This window comes from Manis javanica, chromosome 7, assembly GCF_040802235.1.
Source record: "Manis javanica isolate MJ-LG chromosome 7, MJ_LKY, whole genome shotgun sequence".
NCBI classification, from domain to species: Eukaryota; Metazoa; Chordata; class Mammalia; order Pholidota; family Manidae; genus Manis; species Manis javanica.
The window spans coordinates 30,877,480-30,899,420 of record NC_133162.1 but is presented as its reverse complement, the minus strand read 5'-3'; the positions used below and the strand labels follow the sequence as shown (position 1 = coordinate 30,899,420).

The 21,941-nt window shown below is 43.5% G+C and overlaps 1 protein-coding gene across 1 annotated transcript in view; it reads right to left on the bottom strand.

Annotated features, from left to right (window-relative positions):
* PIK3AP1 (phosphoinositide-3-kinase adaptor protein 1) overlaps positions 1–19,763 on the bottom strand; it is a 110,064-nt gene extending 90,301 nt beyond the window's left edge. Inside the window, exons 1-2 of the mRNA XM_037015772.2 lie at positions 19,367–19,763; positions 11,732–12,148 (exon numbers count right to left, since the gene is read on the bottom strand). Of these exons, the coding sequence (XP_036871667.2) occupies positions 11,732–12,148; positions 19,367–19,379 (430 nt within the window). The 5' untranslated portion in view covers positions 19,380–19,763. The remainder of the gene's footprint in view (positions 1–11,731; positions 12,149–19,366) is intronic.
* Positions 19,764–21,941: the final 2,178 nt, after the last annotated feature.

The window sequence follows — 21,941 nt, the reverse complement described above, 5'->3', positions numbered from 1 at the left end:
AGGCCTGTGCTTGTGTCTCTAGCCAGCTGGGTATCCTCCTTGGACAAGTCATTTGAAAATGCTGAGCCTCAAGTTTCACTCTAGCCCTGAATTCTGTATTTCTATGATTAAGCATCCCCTGGTTATTTCCTCTACTCCTCAGGCACAGCCATGCTTCCAGATGCCTCAGGTGGCAGTGCCTTTTGCATTGTGTGACAAGAACAGAACAACAACCCTCATTTAGGGAAATCCTGATTCCTCTAGTCTCACCAAGTGGTTTGAGTGGAAGCTGCCAAGCTTTGAGAAATCCCACACCCCAGGCTATCAACATGATCATTCACAGTTCCCAATCCCCTGGCCACAGTTAATTGGCCTAGAGTTAAGACACCTGACCAAACTCAACTAATTAGACCCTACATTGGGATTTTTAAATTTTGGACCAAATATACATGGAATCTTATTTCCTTCAATTTATTATCTGACAGAATTTGAAATTCTATTCACACCACTCAGTCATTCAACAATTTATTGAGAGCATCCTATGTGTGAAGCACTGTTCCAGGAGCTGGAGACACAGCACTGAACAAAATCCCCATTCTCTTGAGGCTTACATTGTATTGAAGGGACAATAACAAAATGAGTGAATGGATGGATGAGTGGATGGACAGATAGATGAATATCTGTATGTACCTCCTGTTGAAATAGTGAACACTTCTCCAGGTAAGCTGACTAATGCAGGGTAGAGGAGAAACCTTCTCTCTGACACAATACTTTTGTTCATAAACCTTCACGTGGCATTTACTTTTTTGGAGGTGATATTGCTATGTTAACCACGTTCAGCTCGCCATCAGCTAAAACACCAGATCTTCTTATAAATGCCACCCTTAAAATATGTATCTCTTCATCCTGTTCTTATACAACTTTTTAATTATTTTCTTGGACCCTGAGTAGGATTTTATATCGATCCTTATTCATTTTCAACTTATCTTTATTCCATCCTTCCAACCAACACACATTTACATAAAGTAGAATGTGAAACTTTCAAATTGTGGGAACATAGTAATACATACATCTCAATATCACTGCTGTCTACAAACTTAAGGAAAATGTTCATTGTAAAGTTGAGTCCTTGAATAAAGCTACTGTAAAATTTCAGACAGTCCTAACACTAACCTGAGAAAATGACTGTCCTGAAAGCCATGGCTAATTGGGGCTCTAAGTTATAGGTAAATGCCCATGTGTGTAACATTTGCCATAACTACAAGCCACGCCTTTTCTTTTCCAAGACTGATATTCAGGGAACTCTTTCTTTCCTTAATGGACAGTGTAAGGAATTATCAAAGGGGCCTTCAGAATATCTCAGGTCCCCTTATTATTCAAAGGAAGCTCCCTGACTTCCTTATATTGGACACTCCTGGCATTAAGTAATTAACGGGACAACTGGCTGTTTAATGGCCCTCTCCTTCTAGGTTGCATCAGCTCTGCAAGAGCAGAGCTTGAATGGACTTTTTCATCAAGTACCCAAGACGTTGTAGAGTGCCAACCCTATGGCAGGTACTTCATAAGCTTAAAAAGCATTATTGAATATCAACAAATTATAAATTAATAGTCTCATCTCTGCCACTAACTATATGACACTGAGCAAGCCCTTGAACCCTCTGGGTCCTACTGTTGTTTATTTTAAACTACAGGGTTGGACCAAATGATCCAAAGTTTCCTTTTCTTATGTTAATATTCTGTATTTCCATCTTGCTGACTCAGTGGCTCCCTGTATGTGTTTCCCCATCAGAGACTCTAAGGCTAGATTGTTTTCAGCATTTGGGCAAGTGTTAATCACACCGTGGACCATGGGAAGGGATTGAGGTGCAACAATGTTGAAGGATTTTTATAACCTCTGGGACTCTGAATTCAAAGTGACTGCAAAATAAAAATAAACATATAGGCTGCCAAATTACTGTGTGATTATTTCAGCATTACATTTTTCTTGAAAAAACTTCTAAAACAAAAATGCTTCACAATTACAACTGGAGATATTCTCTGGCAAGAAACCAAAGCTTTAAGGAATGATATTCAGAAAGTTCTAGAAACATGAAAGGGGGAATCTGTTTCAAAACATGTACAGGTTTCAAAACACTTGGAATGGTAAATGCCACATTTCATCCTGCAACAGAAACCTTTCTCCACTTTTTACATGCTCAAAAAAATGAGTCAGCAGCTAACACTAATAGTCTTCTGTTAGTTTTGATGAATGTCTATGGTACTGCAAGCTTTCACTGCAGCTATGGCCTCAGACATTAGCAGTACACCTAAAAGGAAACTTATTTTAGTCCAATTTTAAAAGTAGAGCATTTTCATTTCATCATCAGCCTCCCCTCTATTTCCTGTGTTATCAGATGTTAGAGAGAGCCAGCAGTCTGTTTGCGAAACTGGCAACTTGGCGGACAAAATACGTATATTCAACCAGCATTTTTTCCAACCAGCATTCTTTTAAATAAGAATATAGTATGGGTCTACCTTTGTAAGAGTGATAAGGAAGATACACATATGCAAAAGGCATAAACCTGGAAAAAAAAGTATCAAGAAACTCCCCAAACAACTAAGTCAATTCTGGAGGTCTCCTCCCAACTCTATAGGTTTCTTTACTATAAAGAGCTCCCTTAAAAAGGACATGTCCCGTTCAATCTCTGTTACTAATAGACCCACACACACCCCCATGGAGCAAACAATTCCAACTGTCAACTAGCTTCTGTAATGGCATACTTGATACTTCCATGGGACAGGTTGTCATATCTGATAACATTTTTAAATATGGACATAGTAAGAAAGATGGACCCTGTCTTACTTTCACAATCAACTTGAAGTGTTTTTGTTTAGACACATCCTGACTATATGACCACAAGACAAACCTGCTCCATGGAAATGGCTGTCAATCCAAATGGCACTAGCAGTGCAGGCACTTAAGAAGGATGCTCACGAGAGGGATATCTTTTTCTTCAACAAGGACATTTGAAAGGGGCCCAAGAATAAAGAAAATGGACAACAATCCATGGATGCACCCACCCATCTAGTCATCCCTCCATCTACCATTTACTGGGCGCCTACAACACATAAAACACTGTCAGGGGAGACCAGTATTTTCTCAAAAAAAAACCATCATCACAGTGAAAATAAAATAGTCTCCAAACATATTTTTCCCACAATTCTTCACCAAAAAAGGCAATTTTATCAATTATCCATTTTTCTATAGCTTGGAAAACCCACCAACCACTGTTTGTCTAAATTTTACCAAACTAGCTAAATTAGGAAGTTTAGAAGTCCATAGGACATACTGTGGTTTCAGTAATTTCTCCAATGGGCAGATAAAGAGTCATTTCTGCTCAGAAGTCCATAGGACATACTGTGGTTTCAGTAATTTCTCCAATGGGCAGATAAAGAGTCATTTACAGCATAAATCATCCCATTTCCTTGGCCATTTCAGACACACTCTCAATCATATGAATGGCGCTGGAAATTAAATTGAAAAGCTGTCAAAACATCCTGTAATAATAGAGAAATTAACAGACCCATCCTGTCATGCACATTTGCCCCCATTTCCCCTGCCCCCATTATCTTCCTATGAAACCACGTTCATACATCTGTGTGTAGACCATAATAAACATTATATGTAAAGTGTTAAATACATGCATTCTTTCATTCCCACAGAGAAATTGGCATAATGTTACATTCTCCTAAAACTAAACTTGGGCTAATGTCCATAATTAGAAAGCTATTATTATGTCATTTAAGGTTCTGTTTAAAATTCTATTGTGAAGGATAATTTGTTAGCTGAAATAATACACTATACCTTGACAGGATTTTGAAAAAGATAAGATTGAAACCAGCAATGCAATGTAAGACAGGCAAAATCACACGTATTTGGAATCACGGAATTTCATGGTTGTAAAGGTCTGAGATGTCAACTTGCACTCCTCCCCGCATTTAAAAAAGGACAAGAAGAGATTGAGGGTGACCCAGTGACTTGCCCAAGGTGGCAAAAACAGTATCAGTCACTGAAATATACACCATGTTATCTTACTTCTTGTCATAAGGATTACAGTAATCTAAGAAGACATAAACCCCAATTTGATTTGGCAAGAGTAAAAATATGACTCAGTAAGTAGCTCTTCCCTCTTTGTAGGCATTAGCCCACCCTGAGTGAACGACAGTGCAGACATTAGAGCAATAACACAAACCAATACCGTGTCGCTTCCCCTTACCCAGAAGATCAGTCCACTCAAGCCTAGAAAAAGGCCAAGGATTCGCACAAAGGAATTTAACCTGAATTTAACTTGAATTAGCTGGATGCAAGCCTAATTCCTTCCTCTAGATCCACAAAATCCCCAATACCTGATCATTTTTCACTTTTAAAATTCCTAACTGAAAGTAAGACATGAACATAGTAGAAAAATAAAACACTGGAGAAATATCTAAAACAGAAAGTTCAAAATGTCCTTAATCCACCCAAAAGCAACCACTATCAACAATTTCTTGCGTATCCTTCCAAAAAATATATATATATAAATATATATATACACATCACTTTAAAAAAAATCTAGTTTGATTCTGTCTTCACATAGGTTGCCAGGAGCTCAGTCTCACTAGTTCAGATGATAAACTGGTCATGTCTTTAACAATACAACGTTTAATATATTAAAGCATTTACTGCTACGACCCCAGTTCTCTGAAAAGCAAACATCCTGATTGATGTAGCCTGTCCAATATGGTAACCACTGGCCACTTGTAGCTACTGAACATTTGAAATGTGTTCTCTAAGTATAAAATACACACCAGATTTCAAATTTCAAAAAAAATTGTGTTAATTTTTAAAAAAGGATGTAAATTAGCTCATTAAAAGTTTTTATATTGATTATATAAGGAAATGAGACTATTTTAAATATACTGGATCAAGTAAGCCATATTATTAAAATCAATTCACCTGTTTCCTTTTACTGTTTTCTGTCTCTTTTGTTTTTACTGTGGCTAGTAAGAAAACTTTAAATGTTACATATGGCTCACACTACACAATTTTTGGATAGTGCTAGTCTAGAAGGTAGATACCATTAGGGCAGTGACTATGTCTGCCTTTCCCTGCTCTATCCCAAAACCCAGTGCAAGGCCTTGAGAACAGCAGATGTCCAATAAATATGCACCAGGCTGGCTGTGGTATCAAGACAAGGCAATAACTAGGCCAATGACCAAAGCAGGAGGCCCTCACCCTGATCCGAGCTCTAATGGGTAAGCAGCTGTGTGAACCTGGGCAAGTCACTAAACCTTCCTAGCCTTTTTTCCTCATCTTTAAAATAGAGATAATAATAATGTCTGCCCTATAGGAAAACCACATGGATCAAATGAAATAATGTCTACAAAAGGACATAGAAAGAACAAAGATGTCAGGTCCCTCCTAAGTTCTAGTATTCTCTTCTAGCAATAGTCCCAGGAGACACAAGATGCAAAAAAATAGGAAAGAGCAGGGTGAGAAACTGACCGATAAAATTCCTATATCTGATCTTTCCATTCCGGCACGTGTTGGAAAATTCAGACAAAGACAGGTGCAAACTTGAGATTCTCACACTAGTGGAAACTTCAGCATTTAGCACTCCTTTTTAACTGCATCTTACCAACCACAGTTGACAAAGGGACTTGCAGATACTTTCTTTGAGGGACCACAGAAAGTCTCACAAACTGGGAGAAGAAGGCTGTCTCTGGGAGGCCGACGAAGCAGCAGGGGTGACCAATTTCACTACGCCGCCCGGGGCTCATAGCTTTATGGGAAATTCATAATCTTGAGATTCTGAGGCCTCAGGGAAAAGTTCCATGGGCCCAAAAATCTCTGATGGGCATTAGTCCTCATTAATTATTTCAGGCGCAGCTAGGAGAGTGAACATATTTTACTAGGCAGTCAGGGTACCTGGAGAGGGAAACCCAAAGGACCCTGGGACAGGGTGTAGCTTTTTAGTGACATTGGGAAAGAGTTCACCACTCCAGCTAGGGCATCTTCTTCCCCAAATCAAAGATTACTCAAAGCAGAATTGAATATGATGAAAGCATCCTTCAGCAGGGGCATTTAAGAGAAGCCTTGCGGACCTCACCACGGAGTGGACTAACCCACAGCAGAGGAAGAGCAACCCAACAACCCAAAGCCACAAGGCAGGAGGGCAGCAGAACAAAAGCAGTCCATTTCAAGAGGCCCGACGTCAGACGCTTCCCTCAGTCCCTGCAAGGCACCACAAAAGTCTTAGCAGTCAATAACTTACCAACAGCCAGGCCACCACAGCCAGCGAAGAGTGCAAGGAAGACACAGTGACTTCCCCTTTGCTGTGAGGGCCTGATCTCCTTCCCTCTGTGAGGGCTGCTGCCTGTGACGTGGGAAACAGTCATACCTTGGCCAGGCTCAGAACCCCTGGGACTCTGCCCCGTGACCTGCCTCATAACAACCCGCAGGGCCTGAGCTGCCGCCGACTCCTCCAACTGGAAAACCAAGGGACAGGGTACCAGGCACAGGGCAGAGCCTCCAGCACATGGCTGCACAGCAGAACCAACCACAGAGGCTTTCTGAAATCCATATTCCCTGGCTCAGGAGGTCAGACCGGGACCCAGGCACCTGCGCTGGAAAGAAAGCGCAGGGGCATTGCCAATGTCCAGCCTGACTTCGGTCCTGAGAACTGAGGAAAGCTTCATTCTCTCTGATCCTTTTTCTTCCATGGGCTTTCTTCATCCCTCCTGCTTCCATGTGAAAGAGGAGGGTAGGGAGAGCAGACTTGGAGGAAAGCAAAGCAAAGTGGAGAGCTTTCTTGAGTCTGAAGGTCTTAGGTTCTAAAGTGAGCTGCTGGTTCTTATGCAAGTCATTTAACCTTTCTGAACCTCAGTTTTCTCATCAGTATAATGGCAGCAAAACCACCTACCCACTCAGGGTGGTAGGGGGAATAAACACACATTAAATGCTCCATGCATTAAAAACAGTAACTGTCATAAAAGCACTCATGTTATTATAAGCTCCTTCTACGAGGGTGCAGGGCAGTTCTCCTTATGAGTGTCTTTGCAAGAGAAACTGCAAACATAAATAACTGACTTAATCGGGCATAAAGGAAAAGAAAAATAAACTGCAACAACAAAAAACTGCAGTAAGGGGGGAACCATGGATTTAGGTTATGGGGCAGGGGAGATACACAACAGGCTTGAAACCTTATCTTTGGGAACTCTACTGAGATGTGGTTGAGAGGAAATCAACAGATTCAAAAAGATTTAGGCACAGAGCTGCACAAAGATTTACTGCAACATTATTTATAAAGAGGGATAATTGGTAACAGCCTACAGGTATTTTTTTGTGTTCTTTTAAACATTATGATGAGTATGTTACTTGATTTCAGAAAAAAAAGTTCCTCTTTAAATATATGAAAAGATTTTGGAATCCATTTGATTAGATGAAAGCTTTTTTAAATATGCCAATTGTTTTCCTTCTAAACTCCAGTTTAATATTCAGATTAGAACATGCCTATCAACAAAGGAAGGTCAGATGTGGGCATATCCCTCTAAATTTTTCCCATGGTAACAAAAGGCAAAATACATTATAATTTTGGGTGCCATCAGAACTTCTGCAGTACAAAGGCATGAGGAGGGTAGGGGAAGGCAAAGAGAAAATAATGCGTATAAAGAAGCAGATGATCTCCGGTATAATACTGAATAATATTAGGAGAATTAGGTTTAGTGCTTCTCTTTCCCATCAATACACATACACACACACACACTCACATTCAATGATGAGAACTTTTTAAATAAAATTCGATTCACCCACCAAGTCCTTTCCCATATAGACTAACAGAATCTATTTTTATATTCCAGTGAGATTTGCAGCAAAGAATAGAGTTCCAGTAAAAAGAGGAAATAATTTCTGTGCTGTACTTGGGTTTTTATCACTTCCTTATTTTAAAATAATCATCCAACAAATACAAAAACTTCAGAACAATAGTACAGTCTTCTACACCCTGGGTACATATCACTGCAGATATTCTCAACTAAATTAAATCAGTTAAAGGGTTCTGGGTAATTTGCCATCTTCTTAGAAAACTTATAATGATACATTGCAGCATTGGGGGCTGGAAGAAACCTTCCAAATCATGTAGTCCAACCCCATCATTTTACAGATAAAGATCTTGAGAAATAAACTGGCTGTTCTAACACACTGAGGTCTCTAATTAAAACATCTGCTCAATTTTAAGGTGGCTGACACATTTGGAGAGCGAGGGTGGGAAATTAAATAAAACCTCCAAAACATTTTTTAGTGGAGTAGTAATTATGATCAACAGGCCTATTAAATAAAGAAGCAGCAAGATTCATGACTGAAGTATAACCCCGCTCCAGTGTCAGAAACATTTATACCTGGAAGTCAGAGATTAAATGCTGCTGGAGCTGGCACGCTGAATCTGTGCGTGGGGGCACAGGAAGAGAGATCGGGACCTCTGCCCTGATATCTGCGGGCCTGAGCACCAAGCACTGGCCTAATTTTATACCTATACGGATGGGTGGCCAGGAGTCACCCTGAGGGAATGGTGCCTCCATTTTCAGAAAGGTGGAGATTTGAGAAAATGATCCATGTGCAACAGAGGTACATGGCCACTAACCTGACAAAGGAAGGGTTGCTTAGACCCTCTCGCTACTCCATGGACCCCTGACCAGCAGCATTAGCATCTCCCTGGAACTTGTTAGAAATGCAGAATCTTGGGACCCACCTGACCTACAGAGTCAGAACATGTATATTAAGATCCCCAGGTCAGGCCTGCACACATTAAAGATTGAGAGGCACTTGTCCTAAGTAATACAGCAGCAAAACAAAGTCTAGACACATAATCTATGTTATTCTAAGGAATAATTGCCTCCATGACCTGCTCTACTTGGTAAAGCTTTTGATCTTGAAGCCTTATTTAAAATTTTAAATGGTCTAAAATTTAGTTTAAACTTTAAATGGTCTCAATGAATATCCTATCAAGTAATCTTGTCTTTTCAAAAAGTACCTCAAAGTTAAGAACAACATCTGTATAGCTATGCTGGGAACTTTGCCATTTTCAAGGTTTACATATTAGGAATTGAGGTCTTTTTTTTTTCTGTTCTTTTCTGTGGGGGTCATAGGAGAAACATAATCAATGTTTCTTCAGTTAGCGGCTAGAAACCCCAGGGAGACCTGGTAAAGATGGAAGATTGAATTCAAAATAGAAATGTGTTCCTGATGAAAAAGAGGAACATCATGTAAGGGAATTTTACCATCAAAAGGCTGCAAAGGTCACATGGCCCAATCATGGTTCCAAAGCTAAATCCCTTTATGCCACACCTGCAGTCTCTGTTCATACTCCCCATGATGTGGAACTCACCACCTCCAAAGGCAGTCCTTTGCATCTCTGCATGCTCTACTTGTTAGAAAGTCCTCCTGAACTGTACCTCCCTGTAGCTTTCAACAGCCCTACAATCAGTAACCCCATAATTATTGTTCTTACCATTAGTTCATCCTCCATTATCAATTTTCTGTTACATTTCCCAGTGGGGTTTTTTTCTTCACACAGGAAGTCAAAGATACAAGTTTCATGTATTTATTTCTTTCAGAACTAGGGCAGCAAATAGTAGTGGGGTATGACAATTTTATGTTTTGCTTCTATTTTGAAGCACCTTAGGAAAACTTCATGTGTACAAAGGAATATTAAAATAAACTATCACAAGTTTACATAGGGAATGTAACTAAGAACATAATTATATCAGAAACCTAGTTTAGGGATTGTACTGTCCTTAAGCACTGTTTCAGCCCCAGACTTTCTGGGAGTCAAAGCAGGTATGAAATGTGGCAAGAAGGTGATGCTTCAAAAATGTTTGAGACTCTCTGGCCTAGGCAGTGATAGGTTATTAACCCTGGAAAGTGTCACAGATCAAGTCTAATTCTGCCTCTTACAGAGAAGGAAACTGAAACCCAAAGGCATTAATTGACTTGCCCAATATTGGGCAGCTAGCTACAGTAGATCCAGGGAATGGAGTGTTCCTCCCCCAATTCAATGATCTTTATGGTAGGTACACTGCCAGACTCTGAGTCTTGAGTTGGTTAAAAAAAAGCTTGTCCAGCATAAAAATCAGAGATATAGTACCATATTACTGGGCTAACTAACATAGGCAACGGCTACGGACAAACCCAATGCAAACCCAACTCAAACCCAAGCCATCCTGGCACACACAGATACCTCAGATCTCAAAACCCACAAATCTAAAGCCAGATAAGAAAGTTATATTGGAGCCACTAGCCATTATTCCTCTTCCCTCTTTCCTATAATTCCATCTGTCACTATATATGCATTGATTCTCACCTGCAGAGATTTTCCAGTAAGCAGCTATTCTAATCTTCCATTAAAATAATCTCTTTCTGATGAGAGGTTATTTGCTCTCAGAACAGAAACACCACTGTGAAACAATTCATTCTTTCTGAAACATTTGAAACTGAAGACTGATAGCATACTGAAGCAGAGTCAGCAGTAAAAAGTAAAATAGTATAGGTGATCAATTTATCCAGGTATCTAAACATTGAACATATCCTAACAATATTAAAAGAATCCTTTTTTACCATCTAGTTTTAAAAATAACACCATTGCAATATTTTAAAGAACAATCTATTAGCGCATACAGCATGAGATGCCAGTACCGTGAACTGTGTACAGTACATGGAGCTCTGAATGACTGGTTGGTGGGTCACAGGGGCCTGTTGACAAGATGCTAATAATAGGCCATGACAGTGACATAAGCTCATCCACAGAAACAACTATTGTGTCTCAGTTCTTTGTAAGTTTAAGCATATCACAGCTCCCTCAAAGCAATGAAGTGCAATCATGCAAGTAGGAATTATGTGCTTTTTCTATCATTGTGTCTTTCTGAAGTAAAGATAACCAAACCCCAGAACAAATTACTAATCCAGGTCCCAGACATTTCAGGAGAGATATCTTTCATGTTAATACCAGTCATTTATATTACAAAATGAACTAGGATCCCACTATGTTAAGAGATTGTATCTATTTTTTGGTTTACAGCAGCCCATTCCTGAGATAAAAGCATCTAGGAAGCTATTTTGGCTTTTTAAGGTCACCAAGAATTAGGGAAATCTTGATTCAGTTCATCACATGATACAGGGGTGGATGAGCCAAATTAATGCCAGAGTCACACCAGAGAGACACCAGAGATAACTGAGCTTAGCTAAATTGGCCCATAATTTTCCAGGCTTCTTTGCTGGCATCAGGTATATAAGATCTCAAATGGCAAGAGAATGGAAGATAAGCATGTAGCCTGCTTGTAACCCACAGTGAGGCAGAAATAGAAAACAGAAAGAGGAAGAAAAGCCGTGACAGGCATTCATCCCAGAGTACATCTTCCGTTACTGTTAATCAGAATGTATGTCACACTTCCTGGGGCCACTGAAGTCATTAGTCCTGCCAGAGAGGATCAGAGTTCTCCCACTTGAAAAGAAACAGAGCAAAAGACAGAAGCTATGCTGGCAGGAAATAGAGAAGACAGATGTTTCTCTATAAACATGTTATCCAAAAGTGACACCTTTTCAACAAAAATGTTAATTTAAGGCCATGTGATGATGAAATGGAAGTGGCTTCCAAGCAGGAGGGCTGTCCCACCTGAAATGCCTGGGGCCTGGATCATTTTCCTAGGGCTTGTTTATCCTTCCTGCAGAGGGCATCCTCACCTTCGGAAAAGGCCTTCCTCACAGCGGCCACGTACGTCTCCGGCTCGTCCTCACAGGTGAGCTCCTGCCAGTGCGCCCAGTCTGGAAAGAAGTCCAGGAACACCTCGCTGTCCTGCACCCCACAGAGCAGCCGCACCATGCGGGATGGCGGATGGAAGGCTCTCTGCAGCAGGGGCAACAGGGCCGGCTGGCAGAAGTGCTGCACAAGCTCCACAGAGAGCAGCACCACAATGCAGCGCGGGCTGAGGAAGAAGCTCAGGTCCTGGGCGGAGAAGGAGGCCCCAGGGCCCAGCCTGTAGGTCAGCGTCTTCTGGGTACGGACCTGCCGACTGGACAGGAAAAGTTCCTGGAGATACTGGCACCATTCCTCAGCATCCAGGCTGTAGACAATAAGGATGTCGCATCCCCTGGGCTCCCCTGAGCAAGAAGAAGGCACAGCAGCATGTTAACGCACCTCTTCCTCCTAGGGTTCCCCGTGACCTACAGGATACACCATCCAGACAAGTATCCTGGCCCCCACAATCTTTCATTGTCTGGCCTCTGGCATACTGTCTAACCTCCCTCCCCACTTACAGTCGGTGCCCCAACCATACCAGTCTCTCTGTCTTTGCCCAAAAAGACCATACCATTTCAGATCTTTACATAAGCTTTTGCTTATGCTGGCATGCTCTTCCCCCCAAGCCAATGCAGTTTTGAATAAGATGATGGTGATAGCAACAGCAAGCACTTACAGAGACTTACTGTGTTTCAGGTGCTTTTCCACGCACATTGCCTAGTGAATGCATTTAATCATCACAGCAACCTCATAAAGAAGGTACTACTATTAGCCCCATTTTATAGAAGAAAAAACTGAGGTGTGGCAGGTTAAGTAACTTACCCAAGGTCTGCACTGGCAGAATCAGAATTTGAACTCAGACAATGTGGCCCTAGAACCTGGCTCTTTCCCAAACACAGTGCCTACAAGCACAGGTGTAGCATCTGGTGGCCAGAGTTAGCATTTGGCTTTGCAAAGCATTAGCTATGTAACCTTCAGCAAGTTACTTAAATATTCTAACCCTCCATTTACTCATCTTTAAATAGAAATATAATGGCAATATTTATCAGTGTTTCATGATCATTGAATTAGACATTCCATGTGAAGTCCTAAGCACAGCGCCTGCCATGTAGTAAAGCCTCAATAACTGGTAGCTGGTGTCCTTACCCTCACACTAATATAAACAATACATTAATGTAAACAGTAACTGTAGTTGAATTAATGCTTTGACCTATACAGTACCATTTGTAAGGTACTGCTCACCATACCTGCTCCGTGACATAGGCTTCCTTCTTACCCTAATAAAGCACTAATGTCACAGTGCAAAGCCTCAGAGAAGCAGTGAGTTTAAAAGGGCTTTGGGGAGTCACTTGGCCCCGACTCCTCATTTAAAGACTGCATTTGGAACGCCAAAGGGACATGCTTAAATTCACACTGAGCAAATCAATCACACAGCCTGGACTGAAACTCATGTTGTCCCCTGACTCCCTGTCCCATCCTCTTGCCATCTACCAGCAGCTACTGCTGCCCATCAGGAACTTTGTCAATAATCTTGTGAGTAATAAAGTGTATCTTCCAATTATCAAAGTTTAAAGAAGCTTGGCTCTTAACGTCACTGTTACCACTGTTCTGGGTCCTCTTCTCCCACTAATTCAACTCTTCTCAGTGGTTTGGAAGAGGCGGGCACTGAGGAGCATTCATTCACACAGTGGTGCAGTGCAACAGGCATCCTTCCTCCCGTCAGAGAGGGAAGCTGGTCAAATTTTGCGACACTTGGGAATCATCTAAGATGCGGACTGTCCCAATTAAACACCACCCCTGGGCCACATTTCACTGAGAGGCTCCTGGCAAAAAGGTCAGAGGCAGGACTAGGGCAGATCTGGATCTCTAAGCTCTAGAAACATCATGGGAGTAATCCCCTTTCCTGCCCCAACCCCCACCACATTCAAAGTAAAAACAAGGACATATAAAATGTAAACCCAGCACAGTTCTGATTTGCCCTGGGATGATATTATGAAATTTTTTTAAAGGGCAAATAAAACAAACGTTTGGAGTTTCTTTCTTTTTGGAGTCCTTGCTTCACAGTGCTAATGTGAAACCCAACAGGCTATCAGCAGGAACAAGGTCATCAGCCAGGGAATACTTTTGGAGGGAAGGTGTGCAAATATTAAAAGAAGTCAGTATTGGAAGGCAATATGAGACTAAAGAAAAACAGTCAGCAATTCTGATGATACTGTGGACAATTGTGGCTCTGCAGATAACTCAATTCTGAGCATGTTCTGTTTCTTCAACTGTGAATAAAACAGTCCTTTTTAGGAATGCTTACCCTGATCCTAAAGTTTAGGCAAATTAAGACAAAATTCTAATGTGCCAGTGTTGTAGCCTTCCATAAAATAAAATATTTGCTGATTGACCTTTTTTTCTATTTCTGTGTAGAATATTTCTTTGTACCTCAATGGAAAAATAATGTCAAGACTATAGAAGGAATAAAATTGGCGAAGCTATATAACTATGGCACTCACACTGAGAAAAGCAGAGTTAAGGCATCAAAATATATTTACCTTCTATCTGCACTTCCTTCCTGCATGGCTGGTATTTATCCTCAGAGGCAAACACTCTTCTAAATGGAAGTGTTAGTGCTTATGAGTGTGCATGAGCACGGTCTTTCGGGTAGGCAATGTACAAGATTTTACATTTCGCTATAATTTAGGGGGATATGATGTTAGCAATGCTGGGCTCAGGATTCAGTTAAAAGTACAAAAAGTAGGAAGCAGTAGCCATTACGACCCCCAACACACACACAAATATACTAGCAGATACGATGTTGACAATTTGTACACATGGACTAGAAAGAGAGTAAGATCTCAGAAAGGGCTGGCTGTGGTTTCATACACTAGAGGTAGAGAAGCCATCGGTAACCATCTCAACAGAGTTCACAACTGATGGTAAAGAAGTGAAGAAGAGGATTCGCTAGAGCCTCAGAAGTACCCTTAAGCAGGCAGCTCAATTCTTGGAGCACTAATCGACTCTGTAGGAAAGCATGACATTGTACTGCCATGCTCTGTAGCCATGAGTGGTCTGTGCCACTTCTATGAGAAGACAGTGACCCAGAGTAAACCAACATTTTAAGATGTCAAGTTCTGGGGCCACTGTGGGAGTGAGCACTCATTTCACCCTTATCCTGCCCTACCACTTCCTGCTCCCCTGTTAACAGCATGTCACAATACCTGCTGCTCATTAAGGACCTCCTAACAAGGAAAGTGCAAATGTTAATAGGGGGACTGAATGTAGAGTATATGAGAACCCTCTCTACTATCTTCGCAGCTTTTCTATAAATCTAAAACTTCTAAAGTAAAAGTTTAAAAATACAATTTAAATAAAAATCACGTCTTTTCTAATGGAACACATAATTAAAACATCTCATTCCTAGGGTTCTAGTGTTAGATTCAACCCCCACTTAGAGCAAAAGTACTTGAGGAGGAAGTGGTTAGTGTCCCAGACTAGTTAATATCAAAACCTACTTGGTCACCAACTTGTGGTGTGACTTCAGACCAACATACTAAATCTAAGCAAATTTTGCCTCAATGTAAATGAGGACAATGAAATCTATCACCTTCCTGAATTTTGCTCTCCCATTGAAACTGAAAGCTTGGGGGAGTTCTAAACAGAAGTCCAAAGTGGAAGTTAAAGTCCCTCCATAATAGGCTGGGCAAACAGGACCAAACGCTTTGTCAGCAACTCTCTCGCCTATGGGAAACACCCTTTCTTCAAGGATAATTCCCTTCCTTTAACTGGAAGTCATTTCCTCTCATGTACCAAATCAATTCTCTTACATTTCAACAAGGAGTCATAAATCCTATACAGAAATGAGGATGGGTCTTTGTCCTGGTAGAGCTTAAAGAGCAGATTTGGCTACAGAAGGAGAAAGGCATGGATAACAGTAGAGGCAGGAGCCAGCTGATGGCAACTGGGAGTGACCAGGGTGGGAAGAAACATGGTGACTGAAAGAGAGGTTCCTTCGAAAGATTCAGAATCCACCTGAGAAAAGAACAGAGAGGAAGTGCCAGGGAGCCTCTCGAACTAGCCAGCCCAGATCACTTCTTTAGTCTGTGGGTGACTCTGACATTCCAGTCATCTGTCCTGAAGCCCCTTGTTTGAATCTGAGCACCATCTTGAGGAAGGATGGGTTGTGAGAGAGGGAAGGTGACCAGGAAATGTAACAATTCACATGAGGAGCTTCCAGACTCGGAAGGTTTCAAGCTTAGAGACTTGGAAGGAGTATGGAAGGACCTCAAGGACCAGGTGGAAGTTAAGATCACAAAAAATTAAAGGTCCCTTCAAGCCCCATTGTCCTTTAAGTCCAGGGATGGTAGAAGGATCTGGAGATATGAGAAGTTCTGGAGGGAGGGGGCAGGAAAAGGTAAGAGAGCATTCTTCAGACACCTGGTGACTGACCAATGAAGGGAAGGAAGGATTCTCATTCAACCACAGACGTGGCCCCTGGGAATATTACTTAGGGCCTCCTTCTCTCTCCTCTCCCACATGTGTAAATACAAGAGACAACATCAGGGGCCTAGAGAATACTTCAGGATAGGCTGATTACATTTCATTTTATCTTGCTTCCCAAGTTCTTTCAAGGACAGGGAGCCAAGATTCTTCTCAATTTCAACACGCAAATATGCCTTTCAAAATACAAAAGACTATGATGATGGGGGGAGTCTAGTAAACATAATGTTGCTCATGTAATTGTAGATTAATGATAACAAAATAAAATAAAACAAAAAAAACAAAAGACTAATTTAATGCTCATCCTTCAGTGGTAGGGACTCAAAAAGACTATACAATTTGGCCACAAAAAAAAAAAAGGAATGAAGTAGTGACACATGCTACAATTTGAAGACTGAAAACATACTATGTGAAACGAGCCAGTCACAGAAGACCACATATCATATGACCCCATTTGTATAAAAGTCCAGTGCAAGGAAATCTACAGACACAGAAAATAGAGCTTAAGGCTACAAAGGAGGAAGGAATAAGGGGTCAAAGCTAAAGCATGTAGAGTTTCTTCCTTTCATTCTTTTTTTTTTCATTTTCTATTTAATTAAATTCATACTCCCTTCACGCATTTCTCAAGTAGAGTTTCTCTCTGAGGTGATGAAAATGTTCCAAAATGGACTGAGACTGCACATATCACTGAAGACACTAAAAACCACTGAATCGGACACTTTAAGCGGATGAACTGTATGGTATGTGAACTTTATCTCAACAGAGCTGTTTAGAAGAAGAAAGAGGAAAAGGATGAGGAAGAGGAGAGAGGAGGGTGGGGGGAGGAAGAGGAAGAAAAAGAGGAGAGCTAAGGGGGGAGGGGGAGGACCAGGAAAGAGAAGGAACAGGGTCTAGGAGGAGGGGGAGTAGGGGAGAAGATGACGACCACACGGAGGAGCGGCCTGGATGACTCCAGAGCCTATAGCATTTCAACAAAAGGTACTCTCAGCACTGTGACTCACCACCATGCGTCCTTGTACCTCCAGACCTCAGGGAGCTCCAGGGACCCCAGAGGCCCAGCACCCAGTTGCAGCACCTGGAGTGTCTTACCGCAGAGGCTGCTGACAGCAAGAAAGTTTGACAGCCCCAACCATCACAGACATCTGCGGAAGCCACTACAGAGACCATAAATAGCCCCAGGTTTGGCCACTGTGCTAGAGACCCCATCTGAATAGGAGTACATCCTTCTAGTCCCTTTGGCCTTGCCCACTGAAGCAATGCACACAGGACACTGGGCAAGGATGGTTTACTCTGCCTCCTCCACCCGAAGGCCTTCCAAGTTTGCTGTTTCCTGGACTTAATAGCCCAGGGCCTATTCTCAGCCATGGAAGGAGGTAGAAGCTTCACTGACCTCATCCCCTACTTCTCCCCAGTCACCCACCTACTCCCTGTTCCTTAAATAAACCACATACACCCAGTTACTGTTCCTCTTCCCCTACAAGCCCACCCCGGCTTCAGGTCTTAGCTCAAATGTCCCTTTCTCCATGAGGGCTAACCAGGCCACCTCATTTAAAATTATAGCCCTGACCCCTTTACTTCCTCTACTGCTTTCCCACTGCACTTATCATGTCATCTCCTTATTAAGTGTATTGGCCGCCTTCCCCAACTACTTACTCCATAAGCTTCATGGGAACGTGGCTTATGTCTGTTTTGTTTACTGAATATACACCCAACACCTAGAACAGTGCCTGGTAACAGTAGGCAAGCAATAACTATGTGCTGAATGAATGGATTCCCTCTAAATAACTCTGCTTCAGCTTTCATGTGTGGAAGTATGAGCCTACTATTACCAGGAGTACCTTATTCACAATAAAGCTTCTTCTAGCCTCTGGCCCAGCTAGTTAGCTATCTTCCCACACCCCTTAAATAATAAGCCTGTATCACCAAATCTAATCCAACTGTCATCATTGGCCTTTTCTATCCCTGCTTTCAAAGCACCACTAGACGACTAGGCCTCAAGGGATCTGAAGAGAGCCAGCTCTTCATTCTATCATCTGCCCAAATTCTCCAAGAACAGTACCTTCTCCTGGCCAACTAGATTTTATTTTTCCAGAGGTTTTTACATCCTGTTTTGACATCTCTACTAAAACATCATAAATTGGGCTGGAAAAATACAGACAAACCCATCTGCAAACACGGTAGCTCTAATCCTCTCCTCTAGTAATCCCCTGCTCACTTATCCCTTTTCTTCACAAGACTGTAAGCTCCTTGAGAGCCCAGATGAGGCTGTCCTGGTCAACACTGAGAATATATTTAGGTGCATAGTATCCATTAAAGTGCATAGTAAGTGCTCAGTAGTTGTCGCTGTTATTAATCATTATTGCTGGTTTGTCCTGGATCTCAGTGAGTGAGTGACTTGTCAAGTGTGCACATCCAAGAACCAGAAGGGAATCCAAGACTAATCAGAAAAGACTCCCAGCACTTTTTCATGGGTCTATTACCAGTGGCCTCTACCTCTCTCCATTCCCCCAAATTCTGAAAAGGACAAAGGAAAAGTCAGGCTGAAGGAATAGTGGTCTAGGATTCCTGTGGAAATTCTAGACGAGAAACAACCTAGGATGGGCAGAGGAAGCGGACGCGACACTTTGGCCCAGGGCCGCTGGCCTCCCCAGTACCAACCTAAGGCGGTGGGAGCGCCCCCTATTGGTCTCACAGGGCCCTAAGAGCAGCGCTTCGCCGGCACAGACAACTCGTCTCTACGCCGCCTTTCGGCCCAACTCTAGGTTCAGAGTTGGAAGAACAAGGGAAACAACCCTCAAAAGTTCTGAAAGCCAGTGATGGAGGGAGAGAGGAGACCGAGAAGACGGGGGACATGGGAAGGTCAGGCAGGGGCTGAAGAGAATCGCGTAGCAGGTTGGAGAGGAGAATGTGGTGAGGTTGGGGTGGGAAGCCCGCGCCAGGAACTTGGGAAAGAACTGAAAGAACGCAGATACCGCCGCGAAGAAGCGGAGCCGAGAGCAGGCTCGCGCTCGGGGCGGCGGGGGCGAGGGGCGCGCGAGGGAGAAGGGGCGCGCCGCGGGGCGGCGGGGGCGAGGGGCCGGCGCCCTGCTACGCACCTGAGGCGGCCATGCCGCGGGGCGAGCTCGCAGGGGCAGCTCGCTGCGGGCGGGGACCCGGGGCCCGGAGCCGGGGCCCGGCGGCGTCCCGGGCGCGGGGCGGGAAGGGGCGCCGCGCTCCGCACAGCACCAGCCGCCGCTCTGGCGCTTCCTCCCGACGGGCAGCGAGGACTCGCCTCGAGGGCGTGTCCACAGGGCCCGCCCCCGCCTGCGGGGCTCGGCCCGCGGCACCTGCACCGCGGCCGTTGGGGAGGGGAAGTGAGAACCCCCCGGCCAGCTCCCCGCACCGGCCCCGCTCACCCCCACGCGCGGGTAGGAAGGAGGCAGGGGGCTTCGGGTCACGCGCGCCCCACTGCCCCTGACGCCAGCCTGATCGGCCGCCAAAGGGCAACCTGAGGTGGAGGGCGTGTTGAGAGAGGAAGGATGGAGAAGGTTGAGCTGGCTGGCCTCCGGGACTTGGGGGTGGGGTGTATGTGAGCACAGCTGGCCAAGCCATCTTCCCGTCCCCTGGGCCTTTCTCCTGCCCCTGCAGGAAAGGGGAGGGGGCAGGAAGGGGAAGAGACGCCTTCCCTGGCACCTGGCCCTGGGTACTTGGCGTTGCCCTTGGTTACCCTCCAGTGACTTTTTCAATTCCTAGGACCTGGTCCTGACGGCACTTGAGCATTAATGATAATCTGTGATAAACGCACGATGCAGTTACCACTACCTTTTTATGACTTAGAAGTAGCGCCTATCTGTCTTACTGTTAGAGCTGGAGAAACTAGCCAGATGCCTTGTTCAGACTCCCACAGTGAGTAAATGCTCCCCAAAGTTCCCCCACACGGGTCTGAGTCCATATCTAGGGCTTGCCATTTTCTGCACTCCTTGCCCGCTTTCTGTCCTCCACCCTGTGCCCGCTCCCATGACTGACCTGAAGAGCTTTGTGCCTGTGGAGTCCTCAACAATGCAGGGTCAGAGAATGGATCCAGAGAGCAGAAATGAGGAAAAGATAGGGTTCAAGTGTAGGTGGAAATAAATGAAATGGACTTAGGAAGGGAAATATGAGGGTTCAGGATGACAATTAGTTTTCTAATGCTGCTATAGCAAATTATCACAAACTGAGTGACTTAACAAAAATTTATTATCTTACCGTTCTGTATTTCTAAAGTCCAGCAGAAATCTTACTGGACTAAAATCAAGGTGTTGACAGGGCTGGGTTCCCTTCTGGAGGCCCTAGAAGGGAATCCATTTGCTTACCCTTTTCAATTTCTAGGGGTCTCTACCCACATTCCTTGGCTCATGGCCCCCTTCCAACATCTTCAAAGCCAGCAGTATAACATCTGGCTGACCCTGCTTCTCAATCACATTGTAAGGTCAGCCAACCAGCAACCTTAATACCATTTACAACATTAATTCTCCTTTGCCATGTAGTGTTACATCTTTACAGATTCTAGGGGTTAAGATGTGGACATCTTTAGGGGACCATACTCAGCTTCCACAGGCCTGGAATTCTGAAAGAGGAGATAAACCCACTACTTGCTATACTTACACCTGCTCCCCAGGCAGAGGACTTCTGTGGCCACCAGAGCAGGTTGGCCACACATCCCCCCAACCCACCCACATTATGCACTGTCACAGCCCTGTACTGTTCTTTAGTAGGTATTATATACATCTTTTTCTGCAACTACTTTAATCTGTGTCTCCTCCATTCAACTATAAACCCCTCAGAAGCAGCATCTGAGTCTGTCTTTCTCACCATGGAATCAATCCTTATCCCTTTGAGCCAGGTCTGGCACAGAGAATATGCTCAGAAGGTAGTTGAATGAGTGAATGAATGACCAAGAAATCATTACATTTGAAACAGTAGGATAGGAGGGACTTTTCAGGTACTGAAATTTGTGGAACCCTTAGCTTGGAAGAGGGGAATGGTACACCAAAAATGGGCTGTACCTAATAAAAACTGAGCTAAAGCTTGGAAATGTTAGGTTGAGGTGCCCATGGGATGTCTTAGGAGCTCTATCATTGCAGAAGAAAGAGATAGAGGACTAGAACCTGGCCAGGATATCACCGTGGAGTTGAAGCTGCATGAATGGGTGGAAGAAAGGAAATAGGGAGTGAGAGTCTGGCCTCAAGGGCAGAGCCAGGGGGAAAGGCCATGATCAGGAACCACAGAAAGAGCGTCTGCAAAGGATACTAGAGTAACCAGAGATGTAGGCTAACAGGCAGGACAGAATAACCAGGAGGCCAAGGAAGGGGGTTTGGAGAGAAGGTTATCAGTAGTGCGGATCACTGTGAGGGGTCTAGAAGAATGAGATCTGATATAAAAAGAACAGGTTACTGAGGTCACTGGGAACATCTGGGGTCTAACCTGGAACAGGGGAATCTGGACTGCTGTAAGATGAGGAGAGAGAGTGGGTGGTGAGAAAAATCTACTGAAAGACAGGGGCCCCAAATTCTTATCTCAGCCCTGTAAATTCTCTCTAAACCCACTGTGAGAAGCAAGCTGTAAACTCCCAGAGTCCTCCATTTCCACATGTGTATGCCATCTGAGAAAATGCTAGGGCTCTCTGTTTGGAGAACCTTGCTTGAATACTGG